Source organism: Raphanus sativus, chromosome 5, assembly GCF_000801105.2.
Source record: "Raphanus sativus cultivar WK10039 chromosome 5, ASM80110v3, whole genome shotgun sequence".
Classification (NCBI taxonomy): domain Eukaryota; kingdom Viridiplantae; phylum Streptophyta; class Magnoliopsida; order Brassicales; family Brassicaceae; genus Raphanus; species Raphanus sativus.
Window position 1 is genome coordinate 37,891,920 of NC_079515.1, and position 16,315 is coordinate 37,908,234.

General features: G+C 36.6%; 3 protein-coding genes, 1 long non-coding RNA gene and 1 pseudogene across 8 annotated transcripts in view; all 5 read right to left on the reverse strand.

Annotated features, from left to right (window-relative positions):
* The window catches only part of LOC108861091 (putative pentatricopeptide repeat-containing protein At1g28020), a 2,314-nt gene extending 1,622 nt beyond the window's left edge, over window positions 1-692 (reverse strand). Inside the window, 5 exon segments of the mRNA XM_018634917.2 lie at window positions 1-23; window positions 25-170; window positions 173-329; window positions 331-629; window positions 632-692. The exon segment at window positions 1-23 is cut by the window's left edge and continues 19 nt beyond it. Coding sequence (XP_018490419.2) covers window positions 1-23; window positions 25-170; window positions 173-329; window positions 331-629; window positions 632-692 — 686 coding nt within the window.
* Window positions 693-1,383: 691 nt separating this feature from the next.
* On the reverse strand, window positions 1,384-3,683 carry LOC130495013 (putative pentatricopeptide repeat-containing protein At1g28020). Its single transcript, XM_056985902.1, has one exon. It carries the CDS (start codon window positions 3,577-3,579, stop codon window positions 1,384-1,386), a length of 2,196 nt encoding a protein of 731 aa, XP_056841882.1. The 5' UTR covers window positions 3,580-3,683.
* A 2,294-nt stretch (window positions 3,684-5,977) lies between these two features.
* Window positions 5,978-6,809, reverse strand: LOC108857506 (uncharacterized). Its single transcript, XM_018631496.2, has 2 exons — window positions 6,637-6,809; window positions 5,978-6,537 (listed from the first exon to the last, which is right to left on the reverse strand). The coding sequence occupies exons 1-2, from the start codon at window positions 6,687-6,689 to the stop codon at window positions 6,051-6,053; spliced, it is 540 nt and encodes a 179-aa protein (XP_018486998.2). The 5' UTR covers window positions 6,690-6,809; the 3' UTR covers window positions 5,978-6,050.
* A 3,308-nt stretch (window positions 6,810-10,117) lies between these two features.
* On the reverse strand, window positions 10,118-11,370 carry LOC108858947 (NAD(P)H dehydrogenase (quinone) FQR1-like; annotated as a pseudogene).
* Window positions 11,371-13,162: 1,792 nt separating this feature from the next.
* LOC108860192 (uncharacterized) lies at window positions 13,163-15,925 on the reverse strand. Of its 5 annotated transcripts, XR_008934520.1 has the most exons (10): window positions 15,716-15,907; window positions 15,498-15,617; window positions 15,032-15,170; window positions 14,907-14,956; window positions 14,654-14,689; window positions 14,327-14,438; window positions 14,158-14,244; window positions 13,968-14,044; window positions 13,590-13,647; window positions 13,163-13,526 (listed from the first exon to the last, which is right to left on the reverse strand). It is a non-coding gene; the product is annotated as an uncharacterized LOC108860192 (long non-coding RNA). The 5 variants fall into 5 exon arrangements; XR_008934519.1 differs by having other exon boundaries at window positions 14,654-14,956; window positions 15,716-15,925; XR_001950612.2 differs by having other exon boundaries at window positions 14,907-15,170; window positions 15,716-15,904.
* Window positions 15,926-16,315: the final 390 nt, after the last annotated feature.

Below are 16,315 nucleotides of genomic sequence, written 5' to 3' on the forward strand. Positions count from 1 at the left end.
AACAAGTCAGACACAGAAGCATAACACACGCAGAGCTGTGTTCACGGTGAGACTATCGAACGCAACGTTGTTCTCCTTCATCTCTTGCATGATCTCATCGACCTTGTCTCTCTTCCGGACAGATAAGTAGAGAGACATCATCGAGTTGTAAGGCAAAGGTTTCAAGAGCAACCAATCTCCCTCATCTTCTTGAAAGTACCTTCAGCTTTAACAAGATCTTTCTTCACAGTGTAACAGTTCAACAAAGCGGTGTAGATTGCCTCACCTCTCTGGCTCTCCGGGACGCTCTCTCAAGAACTTCTCTCAGCTTCTCTCAACCCCAACACGTTTCTCTATAAGACAAAATCTAGCTGTGAAGTCTTCAGGGATGAGGTTACATAGCTTATGCTCAATCATCCAGTCTGATACCTCTAGGGCTTGACGAAAGCGTTGCGAATCTCTAAGCTCCTCTACGAGTACTCTCACCATCGAAGGGTTTATTTGTTTACCTTTTTGTTGACGTCTCCAATGTTCAAGAACCCTAGTGATTGCTGTTTTGTGTTCTGAAGCGGCTTCGATACGACTCTGCAGAGTAGTAGTGTTGTGCCTTGGAGAAGACGGTAGGGTTCCGTTTGAGTAGGAGCAGAATATAGAGTCCTGCTACTGTGAGTGAGGATACTCCGAGCGTGGTGCTGGAGATTATGCGACATCATGTTCAGTGGTTGATGATGATACAGAGAAGACTACTCTAGCTAGCTAGGTTTTGATAACTCTTCAATTTAATAGGGGTTTAATTTTTTTTTTCCATTTTAAAAGTTTACTTCTGTGCCGTGGAAAATTTAGCTTACCATAAACAACCTTAACATGTACCAATAATTTAATAATTCTAAAGTGAAAGTTTCCATATTTAAACGTCTCTTCTATATTATTGAGAAAAATACAACTTAATAGTATATAATATAGTAAAATAATAAGAAAAAGTTGACGTGAAAAAATAATAATGCCGTGGGTAATATAGTAAAACTATGCAAAAATAATAATGATGTGTTTTTACGTTTCAGAAATTTTATATTGAACATATATTAAATATTACACTATATTAATAATTAACCTTTTATGTTTTCTCGGAGAAATCGTAAGCTGTAACTTTTCCAAGCACACTTATAATACAGTTATGGACTATGGAGTACTACATCAAACTGCAAGTAATCACCTCAACCAAAATTAACCATCAAAATGTCTGCATAGCATAGGCATAAAACTATACATTTGGGGATGAATTTGTTTTATGTTACGTAGAATTTTAATTAATCTTTATTCTTGATGTCTGGAACACATACATCATCTCCAAATGTCTAACATACTCAGCATAATAATTCTTAAATAAAAACTGATAAGAACCTCCTAGACAACTAAAATAAATTGGCTAGGGCAAAATTCAGGAAGACCTAGCATTAATATAAAAATCAAAGGGGGGAAGGTTGTACACAGCATAACCGCCGGTATAAAGAGAAGAGTCCACCCCATATCTTTCATGAACAGCTCAAACTCCGTCTCATCCACCTTCCGTCTACTCGAATTCAGCATTTGCCTCGCCTTCGTTTCATCACCTTCGACCTCGCAATAACGTGCGATTAGCAAACCAGGTATCCTAGCATCGAACTCTTCTCCTCCTTTTGATTGTGCCCACTCTCCATACATCTCTTCTGCTCCTTTTACATCACCAAGCTTCAACAAAGACCTAATCACGCTCACATACTCTTCATTACCCATCTTTTCAATCGTGTCCCTTAGACGGTACACTTCTTGTGTACTCGTTGTCATCTCTACCGCCTTTAGTATTGATCCTGCTTTCTCGTAAGCCGCTGCCATTGCTTCCATCGTTTCCACTTCAAGCTTGAGCTCTCCATCATCAACCCATTGGCTCTTATGCTCGTCCATCAAGTCAACGGCTGATGCATAAGCCTTTGCTCTCAAAACGCAGTTCATTGTGGCACTATCCGGCTCTATGTTCTTCTCCTTCATCTTCCTTAGAAGATTATCAATCTCGACTCGTTTCCATAGCACGCTGTAGAGAGATATCATGGACTTAAACGGTGAGAGTTTGGTGAGGAAACCTAGCTCTCCCATCTTCTCAAAGATAGCCTCAGCTTTATCAAAATTTTGGTAAGATCTCGTGTATGAGTTCAAGAGTGTGGAGTAGACAGAGAAGCCCTTCATCTTCTCAGGGATGCCTTTTTCGAAAAACTCATCAGCTTCTTTCAGACCAAACACTTTCTCGGTTAGGTCAAGCCTATCAGCATAATCTTCCGGGAAAAGACTAATCACCTTTTGATCACAAAGCCATGAAGATGCCTCAAGTGCTTTAGAGAACTGATTTGAATCTTTAAGGTTCTTGATGAGGTCTCTCAACTCCGAAGGCTTCCCCCACTCTTTCAGCAAGGGAGTGATTTCTTTATCAGCAAGTTCTTTGTTCCTTAAAGTCTTGTTAGTCAAGTTATCTGCCTCTCTCACCATACCCTTTTTGCGGAAAGCAGACACCAACGTAGTTGGGATCCGGACATCAAACTCAAGACCGGAAGACACGTACTCTTTGTAGTACATTTCTGCTGCTCCTTTGGTATCATCAAGAAGACAGAGAGATCTAATCAAAGCTAGGAACCCTTCACTCTTCTGCTCTCCTGTCTTCTTGTATAGGTTCCATATACGGTAAACATCTTCACTACACTTTCCAGCTTCACCGTATAGCCTCATTAGCTCCACATAGGAGGCGGGTTCGTTTAGCACCTCTGCTCTAAGAAGCATCTCTCTCGCTTCTCTCTTGGAACCAACCCTCAGATAAGCCTTTGCCATGTCAAGAACTGTGTGCAACTGAAGCGTTTCGGTCTCTTCCTCTTCCCAACCCACGAGAAACTTTTCCATGGACGCCACGTCAGATTCAGCAGCGTACGCTCGCAAAACGTTGCTCACGGTGTGGCTATCAAGCTTAACATCGTTGTCCTTCATCTCTCGCAGAATCTCATCTATCTTAACTCGGTTTCCAACAGAGCCGTAGAGAGAGGTCATGGAGCTGTACGGTGAAGGCTTCAAGAGCAGACCTAGCTCTCTCATCTTCTCGAAAGCAGCTTCTGCTCTGTCGAGAGTCTTCTTACCAGACTTTGCGTAGCTCTTTAGTAGAGCAGTGTACATAGGCTCACCTCTCAGATTCTCAGGGACCCTCTCCAAGAACTTCTCCGCTTCTTCTAAACCTAACACACTCTCGACCAGATCGAAACGTGCGGTGTAATCCTCCGGTACGAGAGTGCATATCTTTCTTTCAGTCATCCACTGTGATACCTCTAGGGCTTGTGGATACCGCTTGGAGTCGCGGAGCTTTTCGAAGATTCCTCTCACCAGAGAAGGATTCAACGTGTTCCCTTGTTGTCTCCATTGCTCAAGCACCGTACTGATCTTTGCCTTCTCATTTAAAGCCGACTCGATCCGGCTCTGCAAGGTTTGATTCGACGCCCATATGGTTCGGTTTGTGTTGGAGCAGAAGAGACGACGAGCCTTGCTGCTGTGAGGGAGAATACGCCTTGCGTGTTGCTGTAGACTAATCATGCTCAACGTCTATGTATGAGAGAGATATTAGGGTTTTGTGTTAGGCTTTTTCATTTTGATTTATTTATATATATAGCAGCTAACTAAACGTGATATTTAACTTAGCCTTGATAAACACGTACTAGCATAATCGGTGGGTGTTAAACTACTTATAATTAAAAGATTTTATTATATATTATTATCTGTAAATCAATATAGCATAATCGGCGGGTTATTATGTTTATCCGTTTTTCAAAGTTGTGGATTAGAGTGCTGAAAATGTTTTATTTATTTATTTTGTTAATGAATATGAAATTAATAAACAAAAGACTTCATCTGATTTATAGAAGATATTTTATTTTCCTTCGTAGACAAAGTTTCAAATTTTTGCTGTAAAGTGTGTGACTTCACCATGATCACTTTTTATGCTCTCATATATTCTTTTTCAGAATCTCTGATCCCACACTTATGAATTGTGTTTGCTGCAGATATTTTTGAGAGAATATCTTAATCCATTGCCAATTGGATGAAAACAATGTATTGAATCTTTCTTTCGTTTCTTTCATAGAGGTTGATCAGGTTCATACGATGGGAACATCATCTTCAATTCGAAACTACATAGATGACAACTCTTTCATTTGAATAAGAGCCTGCATATTTAATCTGTTGCTCGACATAGCTTTTTTTTTAAAGGGAATTGAAACCTGAAATTTACTTTGCTCTGATAAGAGAAGGGAATCAAAAGATTACACTGATAGGTAACTGATTAAAAAACATATTATAAAGTTAAATGACAAAAACAAATAAAAAGTACTCATGATCATTTAAATAAATAAAAAATACTTAAAAGTTTGTGGAAATTTCTTTAGTTCAATGGTTTGATTAAGTGTTTATTAATGCTTATACACCAAAAGACTTAAGTTTGATCTACATATTTATACACCTAACTAACCGAGACATTAATTAACTTAGTCGTGATAAATACGTAAGGTTGGGGGAGTTTTTGTCACCAAAAGAACACATACATTAACATAGCCGGCCACCTATTTACTCATAAAAACTTTCTAAACAACTTAATATAACTTTTTGTCAAAAAAAAAACAACTTAATATAACTTTATTACTAATTTCCCCTAGAATTTTACCAGTTAAAATAATTAAAAGTAAAAATAACAAAGGAAATAAAATTGTTGATGATGGATCGTTCTTTGAGATATCTAAATGAAAAAATTGAAAAAAAAACCTAAAACAAAAGAGAAACATTTATAAATTAATATAAGATATTGTGTTCACAGCACTACTAATTTATAGAACTTTTACTTGAATCTGTACGTCGTCGGGACGTACGTTGGGACGGTGATGAGAACAAGAGGAATAATAAACAATAGGGGCAGGTGGCTGCACAAGAGCATAGCACGGCCGCAGTAAGCGCAGTAACCGCAAGGAGGGGGTCGGTAGCTGCAACATACAATACCATGAACAGAGCAATCACTATAAAGATAATCAGCACCACACCCCCAATAATTTGCATTAACATCTTAATCTTCTCACAGATCAACTTCTTCATTTCACCACCTTTCTCTTCTCCTCCTCCTCCTCCTCCTGATGCTTGTTTCCACTCTCTATACGTCTCTTGTGATCCTTTTACATCACCAAGCTTCAACAAAGGCTTAACCACACTAACATACTCTTCATTGCCCCACTCTTGCTGCAATATTGGAGTGAATGGTTTATCATCATCAAGTCTTATGTTCCTTACAGTCTTGTTCATTAGTATATCTGCTTGTTGGATCATACCCTTTTTTCGGAAACCAGACACCAACATAGTTGGGATCCGGACATCAAAATCAAGACCGGAACACTCGTACTCTTTGTAGTACATCTCTTCCGCTCCTTTGGTATCATCAAGATTCAATAGAGATCCAATCAAAGCTAAGAACCCATCATTGTCTTGCTTTCCTGTCTTCTTGTATAGATTCCATATACGCTAAACATCTTCACTCTTTTCTTGTAATTTGACATATTTAATACAGTTACCAAAAATTATATTAAATTATATTAATATTAAATACAAGTACGATTATAAAAAATAACACAAATATAAAAATTAAATTTCTTAAAAAAATAAAAACCAAAAATATACCCGTTCTTTCAAGAACGGGTCAGAATCTAGTACTTTTTTAATGCTTGTAACCTAAAACTTGTCAAACCGGCCCTGATTTTTACCTTAATCGTATATTGTTCTGATAGTCGTATTTACGTTTGGTTCACGGTGATGTTGTATTGTTATATAGATTACAATTGCCAAATTTCCAAAAAGTCATGAATAGCTTTTGATTAGTCGAAGTTAACTAAGGATATGCGTGAGTAATTTTATAGCTAAGCGAGTGTCAAATAAATGGTAAAAGCAAGAAGTTGACATGTCATTAAACTCAGAACGTGGAGTGTTTTATATGGACTTACAATACCATTAAGAAAAATTAAGCAAGAGAACTAAGCAGGAAGAGGGGAAACCCTGGAATTTATAGAGAATTCCTCACACGGAAAATTATAAAAACAGATAAAAGGGCCGAACATCCAGTGAACTCCAGCAAGGATCATAGTCACGCTCAAACTAGGGTTGTAAATAAAAATATAAACGCCAAAAAGCCAAGACAACCAACCGCAAAGAAGCGTGATATAAGCATGCTTCATATCCATCCTAAACTTATCCGATAGCTGAATCAGACCTGTCCCACCGGTGAACAACGAGATGGTGAATAACGACATGTATAACGTAAGGTCATGATCCACCAAAACGGAATACATTGCCGGAGATGTCACTAACGCCAATATGGCAAGCTCCGCAAAAACAACTTGAGGAATCTTCTCTTTCTTTGTAGTAAAATCCTTGTAGCAACCAGTGGAGGAAGGATCGGTGAATAAGAGATGCCTGAGTACCGTCACTGCATAGAATGTTGTGGCACTCACGGCGCCGTCCCTGAGGAAACGAGACGATGCTGGTGACTTTCCCCCAGGTGGCCACAGAAGATTGAGTGATATGGAGAGACCAAATAGCGAGAGTAGAGTCATTACGTACCATATTCCTCTGCATAAAATCACATCTCTTCTACTCATGTCAATATTCTCCATTGTATAATATATATCCTCTTCTCTCTGTCTATGTTTCCTTTCTTTATGGGTTTTATCGTAGCTTATTGAACATATATATTGGCCTTGGACATAGCGACTGAATTAGGGTTATTGAACGGGTTTAGATTATGCAGTATAGAGATATATCTTCACAAGATCACAACTGACTAATAGATTATAAATAAATAACTAAATCATTACACTTATCCGTTTGATAATACTCAACGAATATACATTTTTAAGACTATTCCTTAAAAAAAAAAAGACTATTCGGAGAAATAAGATTTCCAAAAAGATCTTCGATAATCAAAATCTACAAACCCGTAAATTTATAGCTCACAACTCATTCATGTACCAAGGACGGCAAATTCAAAGGCGGATAGTAGGGGTGAACATTTCGGTTTAGTTTCGGGTTCGGTTTGAGTTCGGTTTAGTTTGGGTAATTTGGGTTTTATAAAACTCAAACCAATTAAAACCAAAGTAGCTTTGGTTTGGGTTTGGTTTGGGTTTAATTCGGTTCGGTTCAGTTTGGTTTGGGTTAGATTTAGTTCAATTTACATTATTATGGTCTAGTTTGGTTCGGTATAGTTCGGGTTGGTTATAAAATATGAAGGCATCAGTTTTATATTTTTATTAAAAAATAATTAACTCATAAACGATAGAGTGAGAATATAAAAATTTATGCTACATGATTTTATATATAATAGAATCATATTTATAATTTTTTAAAGATATGGAAGTTATGAAAAAATGAAAAAATTTACAATATGTTAATATATATATATATATATATATATCATATATATTTTTACTATATAGATTGGATTATCGGTTTGGTTCGGTTTGGTTTGGTTAGTATAATATGAACCAATTGGGTTACATAAAGAGCACGGTTTGGTTTGGTTCGGTTTAACTTCGATTTGGTTGGTTCGGTTCGGTTCGGTTTGGGTTTTTTGCCCATCCCTACCGGATCGTTTAGCACGCAGTACCAGACAACAATCGTTTTTTGTCATTCACATGAATGCCGAGCTACCAGTTTGGTGTACAGAGTCAATATGAGTCTGTATGTTTGATGACAAAAAAAAATAAAAAAAAATTCAAATAAAACATAATAAAAGGAGCGTATTTATTTACTGTCATTCAAGGGCCTGCCTCAAGGTCTTGTATCCCTATAATAAATCACAATATATGGTCTCCAAGGACATGCCATACTTGGCCTCATTCGCACCTAAAGAAACATCAACATAAACCACAAAATAACCATATATACATATTATCTTATACTTGATCTTACTAGATCTTGTGCTTTCCTTATCATATCTGGCCATGCTCCTCCATTGCATGCCTCTATCAAACATTATCATGTACTTACAATATTGATAAGATCCAATCATGAGTCGCACCAACATCCCTTCCATTGATCTTCCATGAAATCAGTTTCTGCATTGTATCTGCCTTCAAGGCTGTCTTCGTCTTTGGGAGGGGAATCCGGCCTTCTCTATTCTCCTCTGACCATTTGCGTGTGTCCCTAAGACACAGAGGGTCTAGAGTGAGTTCATCCATGATCAAACACCACCTAAGGGTCGTGCATCACTTCCCATTTAAGTGCCCATGAAACTGTCTTTCTACATACATCTGCCTTCAAGGCTGTCTTAATCATTGGAAGTGCATTCCGGCCCTCCATCTTCTCTCCTGGCTGTTTGTGTGTAGTAAGTACGTAGAAGAAGCCCAGGGCGTGGCAAACCATAATCAAAACACACCAGAGGGTCGTTCTCAACTCCCCTCTTGATTGCCATCAAAACTACTTCTTTGCTGCCTTCAAACCACCCTTGGTGTTGGATGGTGCAATCCGACCATCTCTCTTTTTCTCTGTTTTTTTGTGTTTTAGGGTGTAAGTAGAAGTCCCGGCGTGCCTGTAAAGACACGGACTTTCCTTGTATATATAGAAGAAGTGGTGGTTACTTTCCAACCATTGCACTTTCTAGTATTAATTTTATCCATTAATTTAATCAATGGTACAGATCACACATATTCGCCTACGGCAGTTACCAGACGTCCTTGACAGACCTAACTGCTCCTAGACATGTCACACACAAACTCAGGTTGGTTGCCCAAACCTCTGGTATGATCCAAAGAGCCCACCAGCCCATTGTTACACCCGAGTGGTCCACATGGTCCGACCACTGTCCGGACCCGGCCCGGTCCGATCTTTGTAGCAGATGTCAAAATGAATTCTAATCAAACTTGTAAACGAATAAAACTTTGAATTTTTTTTCCTTATCTATATAAAAGAGTAAAAAGATAAACTTTAGGATTGATAAAATTTTGTCAGCTTGAAAATATTGTAAATTCAATTTTTTCTTTTGTTAATTAAAATTTTTAATTATCGTTTAAAACCTACATTTTTAGTTTTGTATTGGACCCAAAATATCTCAGGACCGGCATATGACACAAATATATTATTTCTATAGTTTTCGTTGTTCTCATTCATCCAAGTCGTCTTGGTTTTAGTTTTGTTTCATCCTATAGGTTATAGGTTACACTGTTTGTTTTGTTTGCTACCATTCCCTTCTCCATTTTCATGCTGATATTGGATGTTCTCTTTTCAGTGGTTCAATCGTTTAGTGCAGATCAAACATATTACTGGTTAGAGATGCTTGCGTGAAGGGTAATATCAACAAGAACAAAGCTTGGTTGCGTATTATTTTGTTGTGTGTTTCTTTCTTTAAATCTAGATATTTTTTGGGTTCTTGATATCTATATAGATTTTTTCAGTGCACGACTATATCTACTCTTTTATTGTATTTTTATTACGTTAAATGGTTTTGTAAATTCGAAGTATTATGGATGGTTCGTTTCTTATTATTCAACTTGGTTCTTTTTTTTTGTTCTTTTGTGCAGTGGGAATGACTCATAACAATTAGCAGTCAGTCTCTGTCATCAGGCGCTGTTATATTTGTATACATTTGTCTCTGTTCGAGTTTCTTATTAGAGGAAATTGTAGATGTTGCAACTGATATATTTATTGAGGTTCTCAATAAAAAGAAGTAGAATCACCATCAGGACGCCATAACCAGTTGTAAAACCACATGGTGCCAGCCTTGACTACGTAAATTGTTCCTGTCCCATCCATACTGCGCATATGTACATTTCTCTATCGAGATTATAGCATGTCTAAAACTTGCTTCTCTGAGGTAGAGTACTTAGGCTGAGGCTCAGTCATTCTGCAGAAATCATATAACACATCTAAAATCTAATAAAAAGGTTGTTTGCAATGACCATAAGTCCTTTAATATATAGCTGACTTGATAGCAAATCCTTCAATGTTTTCTCCATCACAAATGATGTAGACATGAGTAGATTGATCTTTTAGTGGACTGGAAATGTCATTAACCACGGTGTCTGCTATGTTTGATATGAGTTCATGGTTTCGCAGAAGCTAAAAAAATTGTCATAATCTATAGTTTAAACGGAGACATAATGAGCTATAGTTTTGTGTACTTATTGACCTCACGTATGCGTGAACATGACTTGAGAAAAAAACATCTACTTTAATATTGACAAACTACGGTTCATACATGACTCTCATGGTTTCATGGGAACTTACGCAGTGGTTTCTTGGCTACCACCTTGAGAGCCAGTGCTGTAGAAGATCCAGCTGGTTTACCAGCGAGTGACTGAGTTCTCCAGAGTCCACCGGTAGCGTCCAAGAAGACTTTGAACTGAGCAGCCATCATGCCGTACCTTGTTGGGAATCCAAAGACGAACCCATCAGCTTCAGTTAGTTCGTTAGGTGTGATGATTGGTGATTCACTCTTTGCTGGTGTGCTCATCTTAGAGAGTGCTTCTTCTGAAAGCGTCTCTGGTACCTGTGAAACAGCAATTCATCAGGGTCAACGATTCACATGGATTTGTGTAGCCAAGCCTAACTATATCTTGTGAATTGGAAATTCCTGTGTCACAAAACATATAAACTAAAACTGCAACACAGGTTATTGAAAAGGATTCACAGCAAGAATATCACCAAAACGACGTGATGCCATAAGAAGGTGTCAGTCCTGAGATTTATGGAACTTGAAACAGTTACTAAAAATTCAAAACATATATCTTTGTTAAACAATCTGGAGGACAAATGATAAAACTTTGGAGGCCAATGTTTCATCTTGTTATGTCAATGACCGGTTCAGTTGGCCATAAACCAGCCAAACAACCTAGACAAAAAATTAGAATCTAAACTTGCTAAGCTAAAAGAAACCATCAGCCAAGAATCGAAAAATTAAGAAACTTGGATAATGGCAATGGTCCTACGATTGCCTGAAGCTATTGTCAGAATGTCTTATCCTTTCTTAAAGATTCACAAACTACTTATGACTCAAATCCTAGTGCTGGGTAGAAGACTTGGTAGCCACTTATATTACCAATTTACATAGTTTCTCACAGGAACATAACGAAATACAAAGCAATTATGGAGGGGAAGACAAATCTGACCTGCCATAGTTTGGCTTCAACGCCTTCAACAGAAACAGCTACTTTATTAAGGGTAATGGTAGATGTTGTACCATGGTGAATGATTGAGAACAATCAACAATGCAGTTTTTGTTATGTTAACCTTTGGGACTCCTCTACCTGCAGCCAAATTAGGATTAACATTAGAAGGCACCCGTGACTCCACACCATACATAATGTTAAAGTAAAACATAAGAATCATTAACCTGGCCAATTGCTTTCTCCCCATTAACCTCCAGGACCTGACCACGTCTCATAGATCCTTCTCCTAAGGGAATTTTTGCAATCTCCTGGTAAGTTAGACCATGTTACATTAAACACAGTTCAATAAATCTTTAAAGTCAGTAAAGTATTCCTGAAAAAAGATAATTTGGTAGTCGATGCAAAGCTTATTTCTTTATCAATGTTTATTTATACCTGGCCTTTTTAATGATGACCAAGAGAACTGCAACACCTGAGACAGTTTGTACTCTACACAATTCAAAATTTCTCAAATCAGTCTTTTACAAAGATAATACGGAAGCAATTGCGTAACATCAGGTACAGAAAACGATTGACATGTAATCAACGAAGAAAACCATTTACACCCTCCGTTAGTTAACCAACGTTTTAGAGAGACTGCGATACATGATTGGTATCTACAGATCAGAATCAAATCAACATACCCATTCGGATCACGGGAACTCCTTCATCGATGTTGATACAGCCGCAATCGTTGTCACTGTCACATATCGAAGTTAAATGAAACTGCTCTCCAATCACTGTGAACAAAAAAAGGAATCACAAACGCGAATCGTGAATAAACCTATCCACATCTAATATGAAACCAAATCAACTCAAAATTCAGGAGATGGTTCTCATAGTAGGAAAGCTTACATTTTTATAGTCGCAGTTCCACCTGTTTTTTTTATGCAGTTCCACCTCCTTGCATGAGGGAAGATCGTAGATCGTGGGTGATGGATTTAATAAGGACTTTAAGAATATTTAACTGGTAGGTTTTCAGATTTTAAGGAAGAAGATGAAACACAATCTCAGAACTCAGGGTCCGTCGGAGATGAAAGCAAGCTCAGACCTAATATCAAAACGACGCTTAGAGCCGTGTTTACAGTAGGGGCTATTATCTACGGGCTGGGTGATTGGAACAAAATTAAGGCCCAGGACAAAAAACGAAGCCCACATACCATCATCTTTAATGAACCGCTGCGTTTTAAGGAAGCGAGACACGTGTCACCTCCAGAATCGTCGACTTGATGACGTGTCATAATGAGAGGAGAGAAATACTCTCCTTTAATTATACAAATAATTAAAATATATTTAAATATTGAATTTATTTTCTACTAAAACTAATTTTTATATTTGTATCACGAAAAATTTGACTATTTATTTGATACATCATAAACTTAATAAATTATTAAGATTTAATTAAATATAATAATTATCATTTTAATAGTTTATTCTAATTTAATTTCTAATGATTTTTTTTTTAAAGTTGAAGATAATTAAATTAAAAAAGCCAAATAAATATGAAAATCTGTAGCTCTCTAAGCTTTCATCATTAAAAAAAATGCATATGTTCCTTTTAAATTAAATTCGTCAAAGCATTCTGTCAAATTGATATTTAACAAATTTCTTTTTATTTTATCTTCTTAGTATATAAATCTTTTTTTTTTGCTTAAATCTTCTTAGTATATGAAATTGGTGTTTATCGAACACTTATCCAAAGCCAACTTATCTAAAGCTATTCGAGTTGTTTTTACCAAATTGAAAATAATTGGTTCGAGATGTTTTTTGTCCTCTTTATATTTAAATGTTTTGATGTTTTTTTTTTTTTATAAATGTCTTCTATTAGGAACTGAGTAGATAACCTTTGCAGTTTTCAGTCAGTTTTTTTTTTCAGTCAGCTTCAGTTCGAATAAAAAATAAGTAAAGGTGTTTGGCAACTAACAAAAGTATCTGATAACACGAAATGAGTGAAGATCTACATAACTCTTTTTTTTGTCAACCGGATCACAACTAAAAAAATATTGTTGATATATGGGAGCGTATGCATAAGGTAATGGTCAAAAACATATACAAACAAAGAAGAACAAACTGTGTAGCTGTAATGAGCGATAGGCATGATGCCATCCCACTTGGAGACAGAATCCTCTCACAAAAATTAAATAACCATAAGTCTCTTCCATGTCTGAACCACCGACCACAACCGAAAAAAACAGTGGACATTCCCAGAGCTCGTGAAGCTTAAGAAATCAACAGTAAGGTAATTGCACTTCTCCACGTCCACCAGCTGCTATGTCGCTATCTTCCCTCCCGCTCTTTTTTCCAATGACCCTACAGCCGCGTTTTATCAGCAACTCACCTTGTCAATCAAATCTGGATTTGTAACATCCCAACCTTTGTTTCTAAATGTGTCACAAACATCCTCATATGAATGGCAGCAGTCATGCTCTTACTGAAAGGAAAAACAACATAGGTCACATGAAAGTAGGAAAGCAAGATTTAAAATACACCATCAAGTATTCTGAAAGGATAAGTCATGTTTATGCTACGCAAGTAAGATCCATTTTATTTTGCAGCTATCTATAGTTTCTTTCCTTTGTTCAAGGTCAGGTCTGCATATATTAAAGACATTCCATAGGGAATTACATGGTCTAAGAAATGGAATAAGTAAAAGACACATCTAGGGTTCAAGCAAAGAGTATGTCCAACACATTGCACTGCAATAGAGGCATGCGATTTTCTTTAAAGTGTAAATGGCGCACTGACGCTTACCTTGTTCTGGTAGTCAATTAAACCCGAGACAGCAATTGTTTCACATTCTTGCTAAGGTTCGAAATACTTCAGATTAGCTGAGTAAATAACATTCAAATACAAAAATAAATAAGTCTCTGTTTTTAATTATACCAAAAGGAAGACTCTGATGTAAAACCAACGTAAGAAACAAACTTGAAGAGAAGCTTACATGGTTTTTCAAGCTCCAGTAGAAGCATCTTGATTAACGCCACACAAATCTCTATTTTCACTTGTGGCTGCTGCTCTGATATCGAACCTGTAATCCCATTTTATACATCGCCACTTGTATAATTTGATCTTATATTTGATGAAGAATCCATAGACTGTGAGCCTTTTACCTATTGACAAAAGCATCGATGTTTCCTCTTCAACCGAAACTTCATCAGTGGCAATCACACTTCAACCGTTGAGGAGCAGCGGTCGGAATTCAAATAAGAAAGGATTGATGAGCTATAGCCATTTCACAGAAAATGAATTAACTTCTTATCAAATAAAATCTCTTATCATTACTACTTATCATAATTCTACAAATTTGAAAATGTGGCCATTACTTCTGCCTCTTCACTCTATTTGGCATGTGATATGAATAAAAAATACTCATCCAACAAAAAAGTATAACTAAGAGTAAAACATTTTAACTAACGCAGAAGAAAGAAAATGTTTACATGGTAATTTGGTCGCCTAGAAAGACTTTCGGTCACCTGAGGATTGTCAAGCAAGATTCAGATTAGAATAAGATCCATGCGCCATAAAAGCAGCCTACAAATCTATGAAAAGACTGCTAAGCCTCATAGAACACATAAAGATAATAATATTTTAGTTGCAATTTCGGTTATTATTTATCACAATTTTTTCATTGGAAGGAACATATGTACATCTGAATCCAGATTAAAAAAAAAAACAAAATTAAACACCCACCTGTGTCTGGTAGTTCCAAACACACAAAAAAACATAAAGTTTCTCAAATCCTGCAAGATAATGTGATATCATGCTCCAGTAATGAGTAGCAGAAAACAAAAGAAAGAACTATAAAAGCAACGAACATGATGCAACTCCGCAAAGTTTGCGAAATCTAAAGTTCTTAACGTTCGATTTGGTAAGTATCTCTCCTTCGCTTTTATGAGCTGATGATGATGGTGATGATTCTCGAGAGGTGAAGGTCGTAGAGACCACTGCTCGTATCTGCAGAAACACACACAAAGGGTTGACTAAAAGTCAAAACTCATGACAATTGGAGAAGGTAGACACTTTTTTAACTTAGATCACGTGAAATCTCACAAAAGTTCGTTCCTTTTCTCAGAATCCATTATTAATAAACTGATAAAAGATGGAATTTGAAGAAAGTCACTTGTAATAAAAATTCTAAAAAGTTCCCGGAAACTGTACAAAGAGGATATTAAAAAGGAGAAGGACCAAACAAAAACCATAAAACGAAACAAAAAAATCATCTCTCAAATACGTCAACTCAAGCTTTTCAATAAATAGTTTGATGATTATGAGTTTTCTTACCGAAATTGTCTCTGCCTCGACAGTGAACATGTCTACCCCATAAGCTCGCCTCCGCGTTTCACATCTTTTGCTTCCAAACCTAAGCAGGCGAAGCTAGATGGTTGAGGTACACGGGCTCGCCTTCAAATCAGTGAAAAAGAGAGCGGGGTTAGTAATTCTTAACTCTAAAAGTTTAGAAATCTATATGATTGATATGAACTTCGATGGAATATTATTACCAATTTATAGTGGAAGAATTACAAAATGGAAGTAATGAGGGATGCATTGAATCACAAATCGTGTGAGTAGTGGGAGATTTTTTAATGAGTGTGTTAAAAGCGACAATTGGATTCATCTGTCTTCCGTAACGTAGAACAATAGACGACACAAACGAAGAAGGCGGAGACCTTCTGTGTCTTTTCAGAAGCCCAACTAATATGATTTGTAGCCCATATATTAAGGAAACGTTAAAGCCCGTAAAATAACAAACGAAAGTGAAAAAACAAATTTTCTCGGACACGTGTCGCTACCACCTTAAACTATTTTATGAGGAGGGTGAAAGAGAATAGAGACACTTTTTCTTTATAATAATAGATATATAATATATAGATATAGATATAGATATTTTAAAATAGCTAATTTTTATTCTTAAAAATTCAAAATGTGATTTTTAACTGAATTATTCGAAATAATCCAAAAAACAGAAACCACACCAAAACGTTAAAATCAAACTAAACTCAAAATTTTATTGGGTTCTAACATTGTTATCCAGATCTAACCGGAAACATAATAATCAAATTAAAATTAAATTTAAATTCATAAATAATTGAACGGTTCAT